The following is a 21,042-nucleotide window of genomic DNA, read 5'->3' as shown; positions in this document are numbered from 1 at the left end:
CCTAAAAACTAATTGTTTCGATAATATAATTAATTAATAATAATAATAAAATAATAATTAAAAAGTCAATATTTACAAAATGTTAATAAATAATTCAATGAAATAAAATATTTTTTAAATTGTATAATATTTTGACATTTTAATATAAATATTTAACAAAAACTATCATAATAGTATATCTATTTAGTTTGGTTTCATATTATTATGTGTTTATAGTTCTATAATAATATAAGCTAACATTACAGCTATACATTTGTTGCGTCTCAGTCACAATGGTGTATGATATATTTTTGAGGAAAGTATTTGTGTATTTTTATGTAATTCTTTTAAAAATTTGTTGATGGTAAAAGCCCGCTCAAATGACTGTTAGTAATTTGGTATACAATTTTAGTTGGGGTTGAAGTCCACCCTCGTATTTTTAACCCTAGTTACAATGGCGTATTTAGGGGGATTGCACTATTGTAGTACTTCATGGGGGTAACATGATGATGTTAAAAGAAGGGAGAACAATTAGGAGATATTTTTTTTTTGTCACATACTACCAAAAATTCGATTATTGGTAAAGTTTTTAAACACTTGATAATATTATCCTATCAGTTATTATTTATTAGCACGGTTATTTTAACTAAAATACTCACATTCACACTAATAATTGTCGTATTATAGAGTATTTTATGCAGTTCCTGTCATCCACATATTACTATAATATTAATGTATGGTAAAACTGTAATAGGCTTAATAGAGTATTAATAAGTATATAATACATTAAAAATTATGTATATTGAAACTATATTGTATTCTCAATCATTTTTAATTGGTAAATGAATAATTTCTAAAGAACCTTATATTAAATATAAATGTTCAAGCATTTTAACCAAGTGTAAATGTTATCCACAGTATTTATAAAAAAAAATTAATAAAAAGGAAATCGAAAATTTCAATAATCTCAAATTATACGGTATATAAAAAATTATATCATAAATACTTGGTAAAAATTTAATATTTCTAATATTTTTTGTTTTTGAATTAAAATAAAATAAAGTAATTCATTTTGTTAAAATTACAAGTTGTATACAAAATGGTTCTCGTTTTTTCATATTTTTTTATTATTATTATATTACCGAATTGTTTACAAACTTATTTTTTTCTTGTATAAAAGTTGATCATAAATAAGTAACAATACAATAAATTATAAATCAGTTTTGAAAACTTCGCTAGAAATTTATTCAACAAATTACTAAAGCACGAATAATTATATACTTGTTCATTAAAATATGCAAAAATATACAAAAAAAAAAAAAATGTTCTATTCAACTCAGTAACAAAATCATTGACATAACTGACAAGTGACAAGTAACACAACTATCGTGTTTGAACTAAATAAAAAAGATGTGCTTGTACATAAAAATATTAAGACTACTAATTAAGTATCTATTCCCAACCTGCAATTCAGAAGTATTTTAATGTTTATAAATTATTCTAATAACATTGTCATTGTCAAATAATAATTTAATGTTGCAGTGATTTATAGTGTGTTTTAAGTATAGCCTATAATTAATTGTTTACAAAAATATAAAATATAGTTATCAATATAACGATATTTTGAATAAAATAAAATCTTTGTAACTAAAATGTAATAAAATAACTCTGGTTTCTTAATATATAAGAAAAAAATTCAGCCAACAATTTATTTGGTACCTACAGAAAATATATCTAATGAATAATGATCTAAACCTCAGTCATATATTGATAAATTCGTAATTTCAAGAACACATTAAATATATTAATGATAATAACGGTAATGAAAATGCACTAAACTATAAGATATCTTAACATGAAAATGATTTACCTTACTTACATTGAAGTTACTTTACTTTTATCGATTATTGAATATTAGTGCAAGACGCTCTTTTTATTCGCTTACAACAAAAACAATCGAAAGATTAATTTAGTTCTACTATGTCACGAAATCGTTGTTGGACTTTGAAATTATTATTTCTAATATAGATGCTAAAATACTGCAGTGTCATATTAGAATTATAAGCGGAAATAAGACGACTCATGGCCATACCTTAATAAGTTCAAAATCAAATTTTGAACTCTCGATATTGCGTGAATATATAGTTTTTGCTACAGTATACTACTATTATTTATTGAAGGACTTAAGGTATTATAATAAAACGTGTTACATAATAATATCTATTAGGTACAAACACGAAATTTTATTTTAAACAATAAAACAATTATGTATTTCAACGGATTGGGGGAGGGGTCGAAATTCGTGTTGCCCCAAGCTACTGAATTCCTAAACACTCTACTGCAACCTGAACAACGGTCATCCAAGACCATAACGACAAAAACAATACATCTAAAGATAGACATATACCTCCCAAATAGTTATGACACGTAAGTAATAATATTCTCGTATACGACAACAACAACAACAACAACGCATAATCGTGTCGCATATATTGGCCGTGACGTCGTCGTCGTCGTTGCTCATGACTACGGCGGTGCTGAATTATAATTTATAATATTTAAGTTTTAATGTCGCGCTCCTATTCCGGGCCGTAATAATTACGCGATTTGCAATTCAAATCGGTCGGCATTTTCACATAACCGTCGCGCCGACCGGCGGTGTCAATCGTAGTCGCACCGTCGGCCGGAGACCGTTTTTCAGCCGTACAACCGCGTCGCCCGACAACGAGACATGACGACGACCGAGTCGGGTGAGATGGAGTTTTTGTCGCCGTTTTGGAGCTGGATCTGGTGGTCGGCGAACTTGGCGGCGAATTGCGTGGGCGCGGCGGTCATCACCCGCCGGTTGCTGGTGCCGTGGTCGTGCTGGCTGGGGCGCCGCGCCCTGTGCTGGTGCAGGTACGCCCTGTTCGGCGTCGCCGATCCCGACCGACCGCGCGCCCCGCCCGCGTGTCGGTGCTGCGGTGGCGTGAACTTTGACGACATGGCCGGCGGTTGGGCGGGTAAGTCGATCGACGATTGCCGAAAAACCTAATAACTCGCAGCGGGTTTTTTCACGGTAAAAAGAAATTAATAATGGATATTGCTGTATGTCGGGTGGGACCGTTTTTATCGGAAAATTAAAAGCGCCGCGTTTTCCTGCGCTGTACTAAGTTTTTCTCGAACAAACAAACAAAACAAAACAAACAAACAAACAATAAATAAATAAAGAGAAAAGAACGCTTTCAATTTTTTTCACAAACGTTTTGTTTTCGTTTTTACTTGTACTACACTTGTGTATTATGTAGACTACAGTAATAAGTAAAACATTACTTAAGTAATAACACATATACCTACCTATATTATCAATAAACGTAATTAAAAAATTTACAAAAAGTTGTTAAAGAATTTTGAATTAGGTATTTGAGACTATAATACTTACATTTTATGTTTTAATTTATTTCGTAATTGATGACTGATTTATATTCATGTATATTATAGCCTCTACGATAGAGGTATTACTTCAATGTAGAGCAAAGCTAGTAACTTAATATATACACCTACTATACTTAGTACACATTTCTTAAACTAGCAATAAAACAAATATTATTATTAAATATGCAGAACAATTTTTGTAACTAGAAAATTTTAGGTAGGTACCTATCTTTTTAAATTAAGAGTGTGAAGATTTCATATTTTTATAAAGAAAAGTGATCAGATACGGCCAACATAATATGTATTTGATTAAAACGTAATCGAAATACCAATATAATACAACTATGGTCTACATATTTTTATGTAATAAATTCAGAAAGTGATTAATATGTTGAATGCGCTATACTAATATTCATATATATTTTACAAATTATCTTATTTTCACACACGTCGTAATTTTGTTTTTGGTTTGTCGTTGATGCGAAAATCTCGTTTGGCCGATGTGTGAAATTAAAACGACCAACGACGGTAATACCGACACTATAGTGGTGACTGGTTGTACCGACGGGATTGGCAAGGAGTACGCGATGCAGGTAAATAACTACATTGCAATATTAGTAATTAAATGAATCACTATTTTAAATAGGTTTTCGTTATTTTTTGATTGTGTGTTGTACTCAAAAACAAGTAGTTGGCCGACCGGGGAATGAATGTGGTGCTGGTCAGTCGGAATTCGGACAAGTTGCGAAACGTAGCGCAGCAGATCTGTACGTATAATTTATAATAATATGTTAAAATAATATTATTGCAGTTGTCGTGTAGTACAATATACACTCATAATAATAGTGCATTCCAACTACAAAATCTTATCCGTGTAGCTGCAAACAGTTTTATATTGAAACATTTAGTTTCCAACATTTATAGCTGAAAATCGCTTAAAAAAATCTAATACTATATATTACATATTTTGTAGTATCGACATAATTTAGTTATTAGGTACCCAAAAATCAACAATGATATGAATAAAATAGTTTGAACTAGTATATATGTATAGATATATATAATTTACTATTATTAATTTTTATTTTCCTTAAAATTTAGTTTATTAGTTTGTTAGTTTATTTGAATGTACAAATAATTTCAAAAACTTACCACCCAATTTACCTAACTTACACCTAAAATTTAGTACATACATGTAACATCTTCAGGTTTTTTTGTAATAAATTCATATAAATTGTTTAATCTATGAACATTATAAAAATAATATAATAAATATAGTATACCTACTGATCTTTTCTGTAACTTATTTTTTATATTAGTTTCGATATTTTAATATTCAATTAATCAGATTGTATTAACTCGATTAGAAAATAATGATTCAATAAATATAATAGAATCGAGATCAGCATTAAATCAGAACCACGACACTAAACATGTAGATATAAGTAGCTTAAACAAGTATAATATTTCCGAAAGATTATAATGGGATACATCTTTTAATTAGTGTTATAAGAACATGTCAGGCGATATTAGTATAAGATAAGCTTATATTATCGGTAAGTTATGACCATGTTATTAATAATGTTTTACTAAGCACAATAACAAAATCGATTGTATAAATGTTAAAAAATCAAAAAAAAATCGTCCTCGTGACTCTTGATTGACAAGCCGTGACAATGGACTACGGCTGTATAGGTCGTGGTAAATAGTAATAATGTCGGTGCTTCGGAAAAAAAAGAAAGAAATTCTCACTCCTAAATAACATCCTCAAATAATTGCCGTCGACTGCTGGCATCCCCTTGTAGCACGGCGGGCGTCGTATCATATTATATAATATTTTATTATTAATTATTATCGTTGTAATCGCGATGCAGACGAACGGCACGAGGGTCGCGTGAAGACTAAAATCGTCGTCGTGGACTTCACGTCGTTGGGCGGCGACGTGCCGCTGGCGAACAGTTACAACGAGTTGCGGCAAAAGCTCGGCCGCATGGACGTCCGGTTGCTGGTGAACAACGCGGGCTTGAGTTACAAGCGACCCGAAAGGCTGCTCGACTTGGCGTCCACCTGTACCGGCGCACTTCCGGATCCGTGTCGCGACGTGGTCGAGTGCAACGCGCTGGCCACCGTGGCCATGTGCCGCATAGTCATGCCGCTGATGGTCGGCAGTGGCGGCAGTGGCGGCGGCGGTGTGGACGGCGACGACGGCTGCGGCGGAGAAGACGCGGCCGAAAAAACGTCTCTTAAACGAGAGGACGGCGGCGGCGGCGTTGTCATCAACGTGTCGTCAATGGCGGCTCAGCTCCCGTGTCCGCTGCTCAGCGTTTACGGCGCCACCAAGGTAAAACGAGTTTTTTAGTACGATAATATATGAATATTTTTACGCTTTTTACCGTGCCGAGTAAAATAAAACCGATTCTTTCGATGGTACAGTAAAATTATTAGTACGGACCGATTGTCATAGGCCATGGCCTATAATATACTGACTGGATATCATAGCGTCATACTGACTTAGTGGTTATAGTAGAGTTTAAAATAAAAAATAAAAAAACTTAGAATTGTTTTTTATCACTTGCCCTGTCCTAATAAAATTGTCTAGTTTCTCCTATGCCGATCGTCGTGGACCGCGGCCAAGTCGCGTTTAAAGGGATCGAATTAGCTAGCACTATACGCGCTACAATTGACTGACGAAATATAACCGCTGTACGAGTACAATATATTGTTCATTTTTACAATGCACTTATACTGCAAGTCTGTAACAACACACTAACTGTTGTAATGAACTCGAGTTTACAACGTTTCGTAACAGTTCATTAATTACCCAAATTAACGTTTAAGCGTTCGTCTCGTATTGTTATCGACGTTACGTATTGATATTCCAAGTATACGTACCCTTTATTTCTTTAAAATTTGGTGATTCTAGTTCATTTTACAAATTATATCTATTAACATAGGTACATCATATTTTTTGCTGTCTGACTCGTAGAGGCGTAGCCAGAATTCATTTTTTTACGTGGAGGGTTAAGCACTTTTAACTTGAGTTATTGAAAATCAAAAAAAAAAAAACAATAACAACATTAATTAACACTTTTAATAATATTTTTTTAACTCAAATGTTCTATTTTACAACTATTAAAACGAAATACATTAATCAAATAATTAAAATTTATAAGACAATTTCCATATTATTTAAATTAAAATATTTCAAAACAATATACGTCACTGTGTCTGAGCTAGTATATGAGCATCGTTAGCCAGGACGTCAAGTTAGGTTAACGAAACTCACATCACGTTAATACTTGCACACTACACATTACCATTTATTAAAACGTAATTATATAATACAATATACTTACAACAAAATGCACGATATTGTCCGCTGTGCCTACATTTATTGCGAATTTCATTCCAGTTAAATTTACTTCTCTGAAAAGTTACAGTTACTGGAAGGTCAAAATGTCAAATTAACACCCGGCTCATATTAACTTGATATAACATGCATAGATAATAAATTCTATAGTCATTAATCATTGTATAATATTTCAATGTTATACAGCAATCGTTATAATTGGAACAGAAATAAGTCTACCGTTGTAACCAAAATAAGCTAACTCTCTAAAAATATTGTCTGCTAGATGGTAGCACATAATTTACGTTTTAATATTTGTGCTTAAATAATCAATTTCAGGACCACGAGTTTTGGTATCATAAAATGTGATGAGTCAAGTTGTTTTGGCCTCGATTAACTGTTAGTTAATATTGTACATAATAGATATAAGCTAGATATAATATATTTTTTACTAATTACCACAATACATATAGTACAATAATATATTTTGAGTACATTATTATAATTTTGTGCCGTAAAAAGAAATATCCGATTGAAGTGTATATTATACTAACTTAACTTTTAGCGTGTTACCAAATCTAACTTTTACATCATTTATACATGATCTATTATTTTATATTAGGTATATACATATATTATCTAATGGCAAATAAAAATATACAAAAAGCTCATAAATTTAAAATTTAAATCATTTTATAATATAAATATATAATAATATAGGTAAACGTAAAACGTGTATTTTTATAGTCATACACTCATAACTATATTATATTGTACGATAAAACGAATTTACCTATTTTACACGATCAAAATAAATTCACACAATATCGGCTAATACGTGTAAATTTACATAGCATGACTATGTAAAACTTGAAACTTTTTTGAGTTAGCATAAATAGTGTAGGTATAGTTTAAGTTTATGGTAGCGTTACGCGCATTTATTATTCGCACTCATCGTCACTTTTGTTGGATAAATTGTTTTAGACGAAAAAAAGTCGAACTTAACACTCGAGGAGATACGATATGAGTAAAAATAACTTATCTGTCATCGCATTCAAAATAACCATTACAAATCACGATAAATTTTTATCGTGAGACATTTTATACTGTTGGGGCGAGTCGTTATAACATTATCTGTTTCGTGTAAACCGCATCACGCAGTGATTATAATATATACGTATTCTTTCAGCGTTACTTATTGTATAACTATATTTATAACTATACACCTACAGACACGGGACCCCATCAACACAATACATTGAGAATTGAGATTTTGTGCAGAAATGTCGAATTTTTCTGAATTATTTGTTGTACTGCCCTTCTAACCCCCCCCCCCCCCTCCAAAACCCGAATATCACCCTGGGTCAGTTTCGGATGTGCAAGTGTGAAGTAATCGTCATATTTTTTGCATAGGCGTTTATGGAAAAGTTTTCGGTGGAGCTGGCAGCCGAGTACGGCGAAGCCGAGTACAGCGAAGCCGACTCCACCAGTCAGATCGCGGTCCGATGCCTGACTCCCATGTTTGTGGCCACCAAGATGAGTCAGATGCGACCGACAGACACCACCGACACGAGTTGGACGTACGCGCCGTCAGCACGATCGTACGCCAGACACTCACTCCGGGCGTTGGAATGCCACTGCGCGTGCGGTCGGACGGCTCAGCGGCGACGGGACAGCGGTCGGTCCGACCGAAACGACCGACCTGGTTGGTTGGACCTCGTGGTCAGCGCCGTGGTCGACTCGCCGTCGTCACCGCTGTCGGCCGGACGGTCTGGAGTCACGACCGCCGGTTATCCGTCGCACACGATTTTGGTAACGTACACTATATTATTATTAATATAATAATATACATATACTATAATTATTTAAACGAACGATTAATTAATAATATCGCCTTAAAGGCCGAAGATGCTGTACGGTATGATGACCGTACATGCACTATCGACTGGGTCCAGGAATTTTACCGTTTGTGTGTGTGTGTGTGTGTGTGTGGTGTGTATGTTCTAAGAATATACGATGATTTAAATTTTGTTACCTGCATTTTTGCAGTATTTTATTTCAATTTATTAGTCAATATCTTGTTTGAATAACGTTTTCATTCCTAACACAAAGTATTTTCAAGCCCCTTTATCGATTATTAAACGAATAATATGACTATCAACTATCAAAGGTACGATTAAAAACTTGACAACGTCCAGATTCTAAAAAAAAAATATTAATGATCTAAATGTCTTTACTAGTTTAGGTTGCAAATTTTGCAATTTTATATTAATGCGTGAATTATCAATAATTGTTCATTTAAAATTATTTTTGACGTTTCAACATTTTTATACTGTGTATTATGGGTGTTTTTTAAATGAAATGACTTTATTTGTATATTTTCAAAAATATTTTGATAATTTTAATTGCATATTTTTACTGGATTTATTTTACTGAGATCAATGATAGAAATAGACATTTGTTTTATTGATTACACATGTAGGTCAACGAAATGTGAAATACAAAATCTAATAAATTAGTTGGTTATATTATTATATTATATAAGGATATAGTAGTTCTAACTTCTAGCCTTCTAGGTGACTAATGCTTTGTAGTGTTATTAGCTGAGCTGTGATAATTTATTATTTTATAAAAAATTCGAAAAAATTATCTATACAAATAATAAAATTAAATGGCAAAATATTATTTCCCATATTTATACTAATTAAAGTGCTATTTTTGCACTTTTGGTGTTATATTAAAGCGCCAAAAATGTACTTTTTTAGTACTATAACTTTCGTGCTTATTATTAATAAGTAATAAATATATTTTGGAGACAAAAAATAATCTTTTAAAGTCTCTTTTATAGAAATAACTTCTTTCATATAACCTTATAATGTCTAATTTCATTCTGATACCATAATGTATAAATAATTTTGAACTAAAAACTTAGTGCAAAATGGAAAATACGTAAATTATTGAATTATTTTGATAAATCTGTGGACGCATGTGTTGTAACTGACGGTTATGAAGTAAAACAATTAGGTGCTTATAGAAATTCCACCAGAGCCTCAGAAGGCTACACGCCAACATCATTCAAAATGTTTCACAGATTTAATTTCACCCGTCAATATTCTATCAGTATACTATGTACGTATATTGTTTATAAATATTTATTTTAAAAAAATGTCACTTCTGTTTTCGTTGCGAGGCAACAAGTGTGGGCGTTCGTTTTTAGGTCACATTAAATTAAATTTTCAGCAAAATGCAAATATTTTGAATAGTAGTTTTTCTTCAAATTTAAAATTAAACAATATCATCAAATATGTCATTAAAACAACTATACATACTATACATACACTTTAAAAAAATACATTGAGTGAAAGTGAAAAAAAATTTTTTTATAAAAATCGAAAAATACGAAACATCAGTTTTTGATAATTGTTAACTAACATAAACTAACCACGACCAAACAATATTGTGACAAAAATCTATTACTGTAACACAATATAATAATATTATATATAGGCGATGGCGATAAACACAGTCCGGTGGTTGTTCGGCGACGAATATGTGTCAAACGCCGCTGGTCGAATAATGTGCGGTTACCGGGACCGATTGGCGAACCAGGATTTAGCCAAGATGAAAAAACCTACTTCTAGCGCCAATTTCGAGAACCAAAGTTACGGGTCTGGAAGTCACAAATAGGTGCTATCGAATACAAGACCGATAATTACTTAGGCGGTGGACTGTCCTCGCATCTCACGATACCGAACATAATAGTACGTTTTAAAACAGTTTTCACGGGTAAAATTTATGAAAACATAATATTTCCGGGGTGCCCTAAACCTTGATCAGTCCTTAGATATGGGCAATCGACTATCGAAGAATAATTTATAATATATAACAAAGTGATGTGAATAATAATTGAAAGATTTATTTATTTACTTTTTTTTTTTTACATAATATATATTATAATATAGTTAATGGTTATTATATTGTTTTTGTATGACACGTCTTGACAACTAATATTATATCTATGTATACATACGCACTAAAGCAATCACTTTTTGTGGTCAGTGTATTTTATTATTTTGTATGCCTCCTTAGTCCTTGATGAAGCAACGACTCCTATTGCCGATTACGAGACCTGGGAATGCGATTCTGGAATAGAATCAAAAAAACGAAATTGTATAAAATTATAATAAATAGTATTATAGGTACTTGGGTTATGGTTGATGTAATTGATGTGTTATGAGAAAATCTCGTGTACATTGAAGGCTGGAATCAAGTAAATAATATAATAATAATTAATAATTATCAGTCAACATAGGATTTGAAAATGTGTAGTTAGAAAACTAGTGTAGTTCGGCGTTTACGGTGTATTTTAGATTTCGCATCTGCATAGGTATACCTGTTTATACACTGTGTAACCATGTGATCCGTGCTCAGAATTCATAATAATGTGTCATTAATAACTAAATTTAAATAAACACCTAACATACGGTGAAGTACTTAAATATAACTATTTGATATATTGTTAATATGGGTTAACCACACGCGGTGTATACGGAATACCTACGCAAACAACAGTGCCAGTAATAGTACCTACCTTAATTTATTTGGTGTTATTAATTTTTTAACACTTATTTTAGGTTAATTGGCATTTTATTTTGTAACAACAGATAAAATATACTGGTCCCTGATCAAGAGGCTTAACTTTTAGAGTTCCAATATGTCAGCAAGAGTCCTGGGGTATGTTTTGTACGTCTAATGAATGCGTTTTCTGAATTATTTTTGGTTTGTCGATACGACATAGCAGTACAATGACTTGAGGGAATCAAAGTTGTTCACGTATACGACAAATGTAGTTCGCTTGGCATACCAATTACCGCGCTAACCAAATAATATAGTGTCGCACTTGCTTCCGCAAACTAATGTTTGTGTTATAGCTGTCCGTGTGATTTTTGTTGTCATAAATAACATGAATAATTATTACAATAATAAATCAGAAGTTCCGTGTAAATAGTAACCTTAAATAGAGGTCATATAATTTTTAGACCCGTTGAGCGTCGGCGTCATCGGGAAATAATACTGCAGTGGTCTGTATAATATTATATATAGTGGAAACTATTCATAAATTGTATGAAAGAATGATAAAAAATGATTATATAATAAAAATATGATAGTGTAGATAATTATTGTGATTATATGATGTGATTGGTAATTGATAAAAATTAAAAACCAAAAGTTTCAGTGTTATATACTACTTTATAGTATACACCCGTGCTCTATTTTGTTTTCGGCGAAAATTGTGTTACTTACAGCTTTCAGCCAATTAAATTATACCTCAGATGCACACTTGAAAACTCGAGACTTATTGCTAAAAACAATACGACTACTACAATAATATGTTAATTAATATTGCAATCCATGTTTCAGTAAGATTATTAATTATGTTCTAATCTTCGATTCTGTATTTCTATGCTTAAGAACTACGTACCATCATAATTAAATCAATCATAATCATACGTTTATATACGTCGATTATTATTTTTATATACATTATTATACTTACCGCAATTATTTTAACATTTTTTTTTCTTAATTCAAGTATTTTACCTTACGTAAAATCATTCATATTCATATTAATATATTATTATTTGTATATGGCATTTTATAAAGACAGTGTTTTTTTTTTAATAAATACGAGTAGATAGTAATTTGCTCTTAGTATTTATACAAATAACAAAATATATACTTACTTGTAGATTTCGGTATTTTATCGGTAATTGAAACAGTTAATTAAAAACTTGATTTAAAATAAAATTATTCGTTCTTTCGTAATAAAAAATAATAACTGAATCAGATGTTTGTTCAGGAGTTAGGGCTCGACTGTATCTCTGCTACCACCAAATTCATCATTGCTGTCAATCCAATACATTTTAGTATTTCTTAATTTTATATTTATTGTCGTATTTGTTAACGGTCAGTATAACATTTTTTTTTTTTTTTTGTAAATTTTATTTTTTATACAAATAAATATAACATGGAAGTTAATCAATTCGAAATTAATTAATATTTAATATGAATAGTATGAGTAATGACAAAGTATTCAATAATAATGATTTTTTATTAAAATATGTTTCAACTTTCAAATATAATATTATTATTATATTTAAAGTAGATATACATATATTATTAAAATAATAAAATTTTCTATGGGAAATAATAATTATTAAATGTTAGTTTATATTACATACAAAAAACGGTCAAAAAAAAAAAAAAAAACAAAATGTTAAATGTATCACTTGTACGGGTGTATTTTAATTTGAAACTGAAATAAATAAAAAATATTTCATTTACAAAACGATTCCGATTTTTTCCAATTTTCTCATTCAATTACTGATGTCTGCGAATACTTAAAAATATACAAACATTTGAAAAAATAATTAATAAGGGACAATTAATTCAATGGAAAAATTGTAAAATGTAATATTGTGAAGTCATAAAGTTCGCCACATATAAGTATAACAATATAATTTATATTTCAAAAAGGTTCAAAATTTCCTCCAATAGAATGTTTATTCACTCTATAAAGCACGTATTTTATTTTTAAAACATTATAAAAAATAAATAAATAACAATAACTACGTATAAAATATCAAATATACTTTGGTTTTTTTTTAAGTATCTATATTATATTATTATATGTTGTGTAGTGCCGACTTTAGGATATTTGACGCTTGGGGCTAATAAAAATATAGTGCCCTTACATAAATGGATCTATGTGGTATGTCGAGAGTAAAAATATATTATATTTTTATCGAAACCCTTGTCTTCGTATATATAGTATTATAATATATAGAACGTGTCAATATTATGCTTAAACATAATTAAAAAATATAAATTAAAAATATCTTTATTTTAATTTAGCAACTCCAATTAAATTGAAGGAGTAAGCTGATTATAGGATTAATAGTGGCTCGTGCTATAGCCTATGGTATACAGGATTACGTTAACCACTCAAAATAATTAAATAAACAATTGTATGATCTTTAATAAAATAAAATAGACTATTCGATATAAATAACAAATGAACAATATTAACGATAATTGTAAATTCAAATATCGTACTTTAATTTAACATTAAAATAATATACAATTATTATCGTCAGTTATCGGACTGGGTTTTCTCCGAAAATGTATATAGACTTACACGACGATATGAAAAAACGTCCAACACCGGTCAAAAATAGTTCAGAGAAAAATATTATATATTTTTAAATAACTAATGTGAAATGGTATTTATTTTTCTTGGTGGAATTTCGGAAATATATTATTATTTATATTTTATACATATTATTTTATAACATATTTTTCTGCTCGTGACTTTTATTTTTTCATACGTTTAAGGTCGCCCTTATACCAACAGTGCCCAGGGAAAGTTTATCCACTTGTCCCACACTATAGATCAGGCACTGGTGTTGTTTAATGCTGCGGTGTGGGGTTGATGGTATTTTTTGACTATTCTCTTTATTTTTTTATAATTTATTTTGAAAGTAAATAACAGACTGTTACCGTACACGCATGCAATTTACGACAACGAGGAGGAATACATTATTTTTCTGTCAACATATTACCACTTTTTTTACATAGTATATATAGGTATAGTAATGAAAATACTTTCTCGTGGAAAATAACATTCATGTTGGAAAACATAAATAAAACAGTTCAATCGTTTTTCGAGAAAGTTTTAAGACAAACTTTCTGATTTTCGTCAATGACGCGTTGTGTATGAAAAATAAATTTACTCGAAAACTACTTTACTAGTCTGTTGTAGTGTTGTCAATGTTGTCATACGCTCGCAAACCACATACAACGTACACTGCATGTATGCGTATATATTATGCGCAATCGTTTTTAATATTAGTATATTCGAAGTACGAGTGCCGAAGACCAAACGAACGTCTGTTACTTTGTAGTTTGTCAGTACGCCAACGTTTGGTGGTAAATGCGAACAGTAAATATTATATTACATTATTTCGATGTTCGCCTGCAGATTTGTTGTTTGACTAAGTCGCGGGTGTGCGTTCGGTGGTTATACATATATGATTGTGTGCGGTGGCGGCGGATAGAAAGATTAAGAGAGATGTATATTATTGCGATTATATTTTAGGGATGGAAGCGAAGAGGAGTACGATAAAACGCTAACTGCACGCGTACGTGCGTCGTATACAAGGGGAATATATTATTATTTAGCAATTCGAATGAGGTCTCGACCGCTGCCGCCGTCGTCAACCGTGTTACCGATATACGTGTAATCGAAGTACCTATACCGAAGTCGTAGTAGCGCGAGAGGTCTTAAAGACTTAAGAATGTAATTTCAAACCGTTTGAGCCGTTTGATTACAAACAAACGATTGCTCTGAGACTTATTTGTACACGCGATCATAATTTATTAATTCATCGAATACATATTATTATCATCATTACATACCAACCTAATAACCAAACTATATAATATATGTGTTCATGTTTAATTCACCCAACACGAACTAACTCAAACGATGGAAAACATATCATACGATAATTTATAATATTTATACCATACAAAATAAATAAAAGATATTACATTTTGGTTTTCTATCAAATATGGGTGAAAGCAGCAGTAGTTTCTAAAGTATTTGATTTAAAAAATGTTCTATATAAAATCATATTATATGAAACTTTCATCCACATCAAAGTTTAATGTAATACATGACATTGTGGTGAAATAAAATAAACTTAGGTTATACCCTGCAACGGACGTGCTTTGTTTTTATTCCATCATAAATATTTGACGGTGATCGATAAGTTTTTTTTACATTTAGAAACCTTATTGAGAAGGTCGAAAACTCTCTATTTTCAGTATTTTAGGAATGCTCCGAAAAACTTTTAAGTATACTCCTTCTGGCTTTTACTCGAAAGTTTACAAGAAAATAATAAAAATAATATTATGAACTTGTTTGACTGACATTTTGTGTAAAATGTAAACAAGTGTTTTGCACTTATATAATATTATTTCTTAAAAAATAAACTTTAAATAAGGTTATAAGAAATCTTGCCGGAAAAAAAAGTTATATATATTATCTTTTGTAGATATAATTTTTATAATTTTTTTTCGGCAAGATTTCTTATAACCACATACTAAGTTTATTTTTTAAGAAATCACATTATATAAGTGCTAAACACATGTTTAAATTTTACACAAAATGTCAGTCAAACAAGTTGTGTTACACTGGTTATGCATTTACATTAAAAATACAGACGCAAAAAGTAAATTTTAATTTGCTCAAAGATTGTATTTCCTTTTTTCATTGTATAATAATTATATACGAGTACTTAGTACTTCTGAGTTAAGATTTTTAGTAAGATCAGAATGAAAATCTGAAAAAAGAAAAATCTTCATAGTTCATACCTTGTCTATAAACTTTAATCAATTATAACATTAGAGCGTAGTACATAAACTTTATATTATTTTTAATATTGTAACATGATAGTGTTGATTTTAACTCAATCATAAGTAGTCTAATGTAGTTTTGAGTTACAATGACATATTATATGTTTAATGGCATGTAACACAATATTACACCATATACTTATACTGTATTAATATTATGTCAGAATACTTATGGTACTAAAATAGTTGTGTACTTATATCTTGTTATTTGAAACTTGCTATATTGCTAAGTTATAATATTTTACAAAATATAATATAAGTAAATATTATTATTTATTAGACAAGACTTGGCGTGTAGTGTACTGACTTTAAATATATCAACGCAAAAAATAACGACACTTGATCTAAAGAAAATAAAACTATCGGCTATTAATTTGACGACGATTGACATTAATATTGTTTTTAAATTTATTTCGATAACAATATTCATAATGATTTGAAATTTTAATACAAGGTTATAACAAAATAATACTTGCGTATATAAAATTAAGTTCTATGTTCTAGCATTAATTCAATAATTGAACAAAGATTTAATTGATCTTGAAATTTTATATGCATATAACCTTTATGACAAGCATAGTAGGTATGCATATCAAATCATATCAATTATGCATTATAGTGAAAGCTATTAATTGTTTGAATTATAATAATGTTTGTGTTATTACATAATATAGTAATTATTTTTAGTTTGGTTTCACTTAAATTTGTTTTATAAGCTAAGATTTTCATTAAAAAAATACTGAGAAGGTCAAATGAGTAAAAAAAAAAAAAAAAATTATAAAACATTGAAAGTTAAACATAGATGGTTCTTAATTTAAATCAATAGTTGATTATAAAAGTTCTCTATACTTAATTTAGCTTATACTTTAGTTACTGCTAAAAACATTATAACCTCGCTTGAATTATAGACGATTCCTGGAAAAGAAAACTGTTTAAATTATTTCACAAGTTTCGGAATAAAACCTATGCCCTATGGTATTAATATCTTCTGGGTATGGATATTAAATATTTTATGAACTTTTAATTACAAAGTAATTTTCAGTTTTTTGCGAATTAATTAATTTCTTCAAATATATACTGTAATAACTTTTATTACTCATAAAAAAGTAATACTCTCTTCTCGTGAATTAAAACATTGTATTCGTATATATTAAGGAAATACATTTTGTTTAATGAAAAAACCTAAAAACTTAAATGATATATTATTTATATTAAATAAACGTTAAAAAAAAAAAATTATGTTTCTTTTCTATCATTAGGAAATTTTAAATCCACTGCTACCATAAACTCTAATAATAAAATTATAATATCACAACAATGGTTCAGCTTTGAGCAAATTTTTTATATAGTACAAACACCAGTAAATGTAGTACTCATGTTCAAAAATAAAATCCATCTAATCAAATTCCTACGATTTTGTCAGACTTCTTCACTTACAATTATATTTAAAATATTTATAAATGTTCATTATGAATAGACAATTATCATATTATACGAATAATGACGAACATTTCAAAAATGTATAATAGTAAGTACCAAGTATTACATCTATATTATTATAGTCTATAATTAATATTTTCGGACTATTTTTACAACTTGTATTTCTGAAATCTTAAACTTTTCACTTTAAATTGATGACCGGAGTTTTTATGCTTCATATAATCATACAACGCAGACGATTTTAATATAATATTAAAGTGCTGACATAATATATTTTATAACAGCCATTCGCGATTAAGTAATAAAATTTAGTAGTGCATCGACAATAGTAGACGAAGATGAGATTTTTATATATATTGACCTTCATTTATCATTCAATCACGTAGTCCAAACGTATCCTATATATTTCAAATGCGTATTATAACATATATTATATTTATATATATTGTGATAGAATATAAATTATGATTAACCAAATATTAAATATTTTATAGGGCATAGGATATTGACATTGGTTCACGTAATATATTTTAGAGTTTTATGATTTAATTAAAAAAAAAAAAAAGCAAGCCGAATTAGATACTCGAAAGTTTATTTAGGTTTAAATTGCAATAAATTTGAAATGAATAACTCATTTTATTTTATTGTTATTTATAAAATGTACGATACGCTATTGACATAAGTTGTGAAAAAATGACAAGTAAAATAAATATTTTTATTTCGTTTGACCAATGATGGAATTAAATTAAATCCAATAAAACGATAAATAAACGATACAAGTTTCATATTGGTGTACAACTATATAGAATATTTATTTTACCAAAACTGTAAAAGCCCGTAACTTAATAAAAAAAATAAAACAAAATTAGTTCAAATAAATCACTTCGAAAAACAAATATACCGTATTATATTATTAATAAAAAAATGTAACAAAATTAAAAAATAAAACAAAAGTTAAATTATATTTATCAATAAAAATCGGTTGCAAAGTAAAATAATTAAAGTGTACCTACCTGTTCCTTTTTTTTAATCGGGAAAATTCTCTTATGTAATAGATTTGGTTCAAACTTAAAATGCCTTAGGTCACTGTAATGGATGTGTTAAATTTTAATTTATTTAAACATGAATTAATCATGGATCATTGTTTTATTACTTCACATATTGTTATATATTGTAATTATTTGTATACGTAAAAACAATTTGTGGGAAGGACACAAAACTAAAGTTCTTTAATAATATTATGACTTATAAAATAGCATTTAATTACAGAAGAATGATGTAAAGAGGATAAGATTTGTAGTATAAATATTTCAAATACAGTCAAAATATTTTTGAAATTTCATTGTGGGTGTGCACATAGAAAATGATAATACAAGGTTAAAGTAAAAGTGATATATTTTACGTTTTTACGATTACAATTTTCTGAATTACAATAACATAACCAAAATCGTCTGATGGTGAATTGTTATTATTAGTTTTATTAATATTTAGTTTTATCGCCAAAGTATTGAATTTTAAATGCGTATAAGTATAAAAAAGGTTACTACAGTAAATCTCGATTATCCATCTCCCGATTAACTGTTTTTCTCAATTAATCATCACTATTCACACATCGGAAATAAAATCTTATCGCCTAAAATGATTTATCAGTCAAATATGCATTCCATCAATATCCACTATAAAAGTACATTTAATGGGCGAGGTTAAACATGTATTAAAATTTCGGGAGTATTTTTGTACTGCAATGTCAGTCATAATTATTGAACAAATAATTAATAACATGTATATTTAAAAAAAATTTTGTTTCTCGTTAAATCGTCTTTTCGATTATCCGTCAAAGCTCCTGGTCTCGAAAATTTCCTATTATACAATAGGATGTAACCTTATGGTTACAGTAAAAATAATCAATTTTTAATACTTTATTTGTTTAATATTATAATTAGTTATATTATAAACATTATTGATAATACCTATGTATTTTTTAATAAAATATCTTTGAATTCAAATTAATTTAACTTATATAATTCAAAAACTTTTTCCGAATACTATTTTTTGTGTACCTTAAACATTATCATAGAAGGCCTAAATTCACGTTGTTATCCCGTTTACTACTTACTTTAATTGTTTGACTCAATATAAGGAACTTTCAATATGTATATATACTCAGAGGAACTTTAAGTTCAATGTAATTTAAATATTTAATCAAGTGGAACAACTTAATTCCCTATAATTCAAACATATTCTTATATGAGTTATAGAAATAATTTCTTGTTTATCAAACAGTAATATTGCATTGTTTGTGTATCCCAACAATTAAATTAAACTGGAAAATTAATTTATAAAGTTCTCACATAAAATATAATATTAAGAAAATGCTAGTGTTTATAATAATTTACGGTTATTGATTTTTTAATTAGAACTTAATACAGAATGTACGTTGTAATAGTGTTTTATATTGGGTAAATCATATTCCTTAGTTTTTTCCATTTTAAAAAAAGAACTGAGATTATCTTAATGTTGACTTTTTTTTAGCACAGTAAAAATTTCTCCACCAAAATATAAAACAATTTAATTTTGTGAGTGTTTCAATAATCAGTTGATAAGATGCCAAATGACGTATTCTCTTTTCATAATCTGTTTTTTCGTATACATTATTCCTTAAAGCATTATTATTCGTGACGTTTAATTTAGTTAAAATTTAAATTATACAAAAACCTTTTCAAGAAAAAGCGTGTGGTGCGAGATAAAGCGTCTTCTCTACTTACCGGTGACATTCAGAACATTCACTGTAGCATTAGTGTCTTTTTAAAAGTTTCAATAAAACACCTCATGGCATAATTTTATATTATCCCTTTGACACTCTTGTTTGAAGGTTATGTTACGTTGTGGAATATAAGTAGAATTCAATCGGTAAAATATTCCAAATATTTCAAATAGGAGGGATGTCTTGTGAATTTTTTTAAATTATTTCAAACTTCCCAAGAAAAACAGAGAAAAGCTTTCTCGTCAAAGAAGAATGTTTTTATACTATTAAATATTATACATACAAATATTTTAAAGGCTTCATATATCAGATAGAAGCATGCGATGTATACACTTATATTATACATACATATACACACTGCGTATAAGCTACAAAATATCTGTATTAAAATTGGGATATTAACATCCTGCGATGTATGTACAAAATTAAGTATATAATGTTTAATAGTTCAAATTTCAACTTCAAAACTCATGTTATACACACATAATACGTTTAAAACGTAATTACATTATAAGAAGTCACGCAGTATAGAGGTATTCAATTTATAATAAGCAAATTATTGTGTTTATTCACATTGCTTATTTTTCTATAATATTTAGTATTAATTGTTTGACAG

The 21,042-nt window shown here is 29.0% G+C and overlaps 1 protein-coding gene across 1 annotated transcript; it reads left to right on the top strand.

Moving 5' to 3' along the window:
• Positions 1–2,337: 2,337 nt before the first annotated feature.
• Positions 2,338–10,735, top strand: LOC114119178 (uncharacterized). Its single transcript, XM_027980670.2, has 6 exons — positions 2,338–2,981; positions 3,940–3,986; positions 4,085–4,160; positions 5,268–5,734; positions 8,156–8,554; positions 10,250–10,735. Exons 1-6 carry the CDS (start codon positions 2,711–2,713, stop codon positions 10,427–10,429), a joined length of 1,440 nt encoding a protein of 479 aa, XP_027836471.2. The 5' UTR covers positions 2,338–2,710; the 3' UTR covers positions 10,430–10,735.
• Positions 10,736–21,042: the final 10,307 nt, after the last annotated feature.

This window comes from Aphis gossypii, chromosome X, assembly GCF_020184175.1.
Source record: "Aphis gossypii isolate Hap1 chromosome X, ASM2018417v2, whole genome shotgun sequence".
Classification (NCBI taxonomy): Eukaryota; Metazoa; Arthropoda; class Insecta; order Hemiptera; family Aphididae; genus Aphis; species Aphis gossypii.
This window is presented reverse-complemented; position numbering and strand designations above follow the sequence as displayed.

Excerpts from the sequence above, each read along its gene's own strand:
- LOC114119178 (XM_027980670.2), top strand. The coding sequence starts at position 2,711 with ATGACGACGACCGAGTCGGGTGAGATGGAGTTTTTGTCGCCGTTTTGG. Across the intron at positions 4,161-5,267 it reads AAACGTAGCGCAGCAGATCT|ACGAACGGCACGAGGGTCGC; the intron begins GTACGTATAATT and ends ATCGCGATGCAG. Across the intron at positions 5,735-8,155 it reads GCGTTTACGGCGCCACCAAG|GCGTTTATGGAAAAGTTTTC; the intron begins GTAAAACGAGTT and ends TTTTTTGCATAG.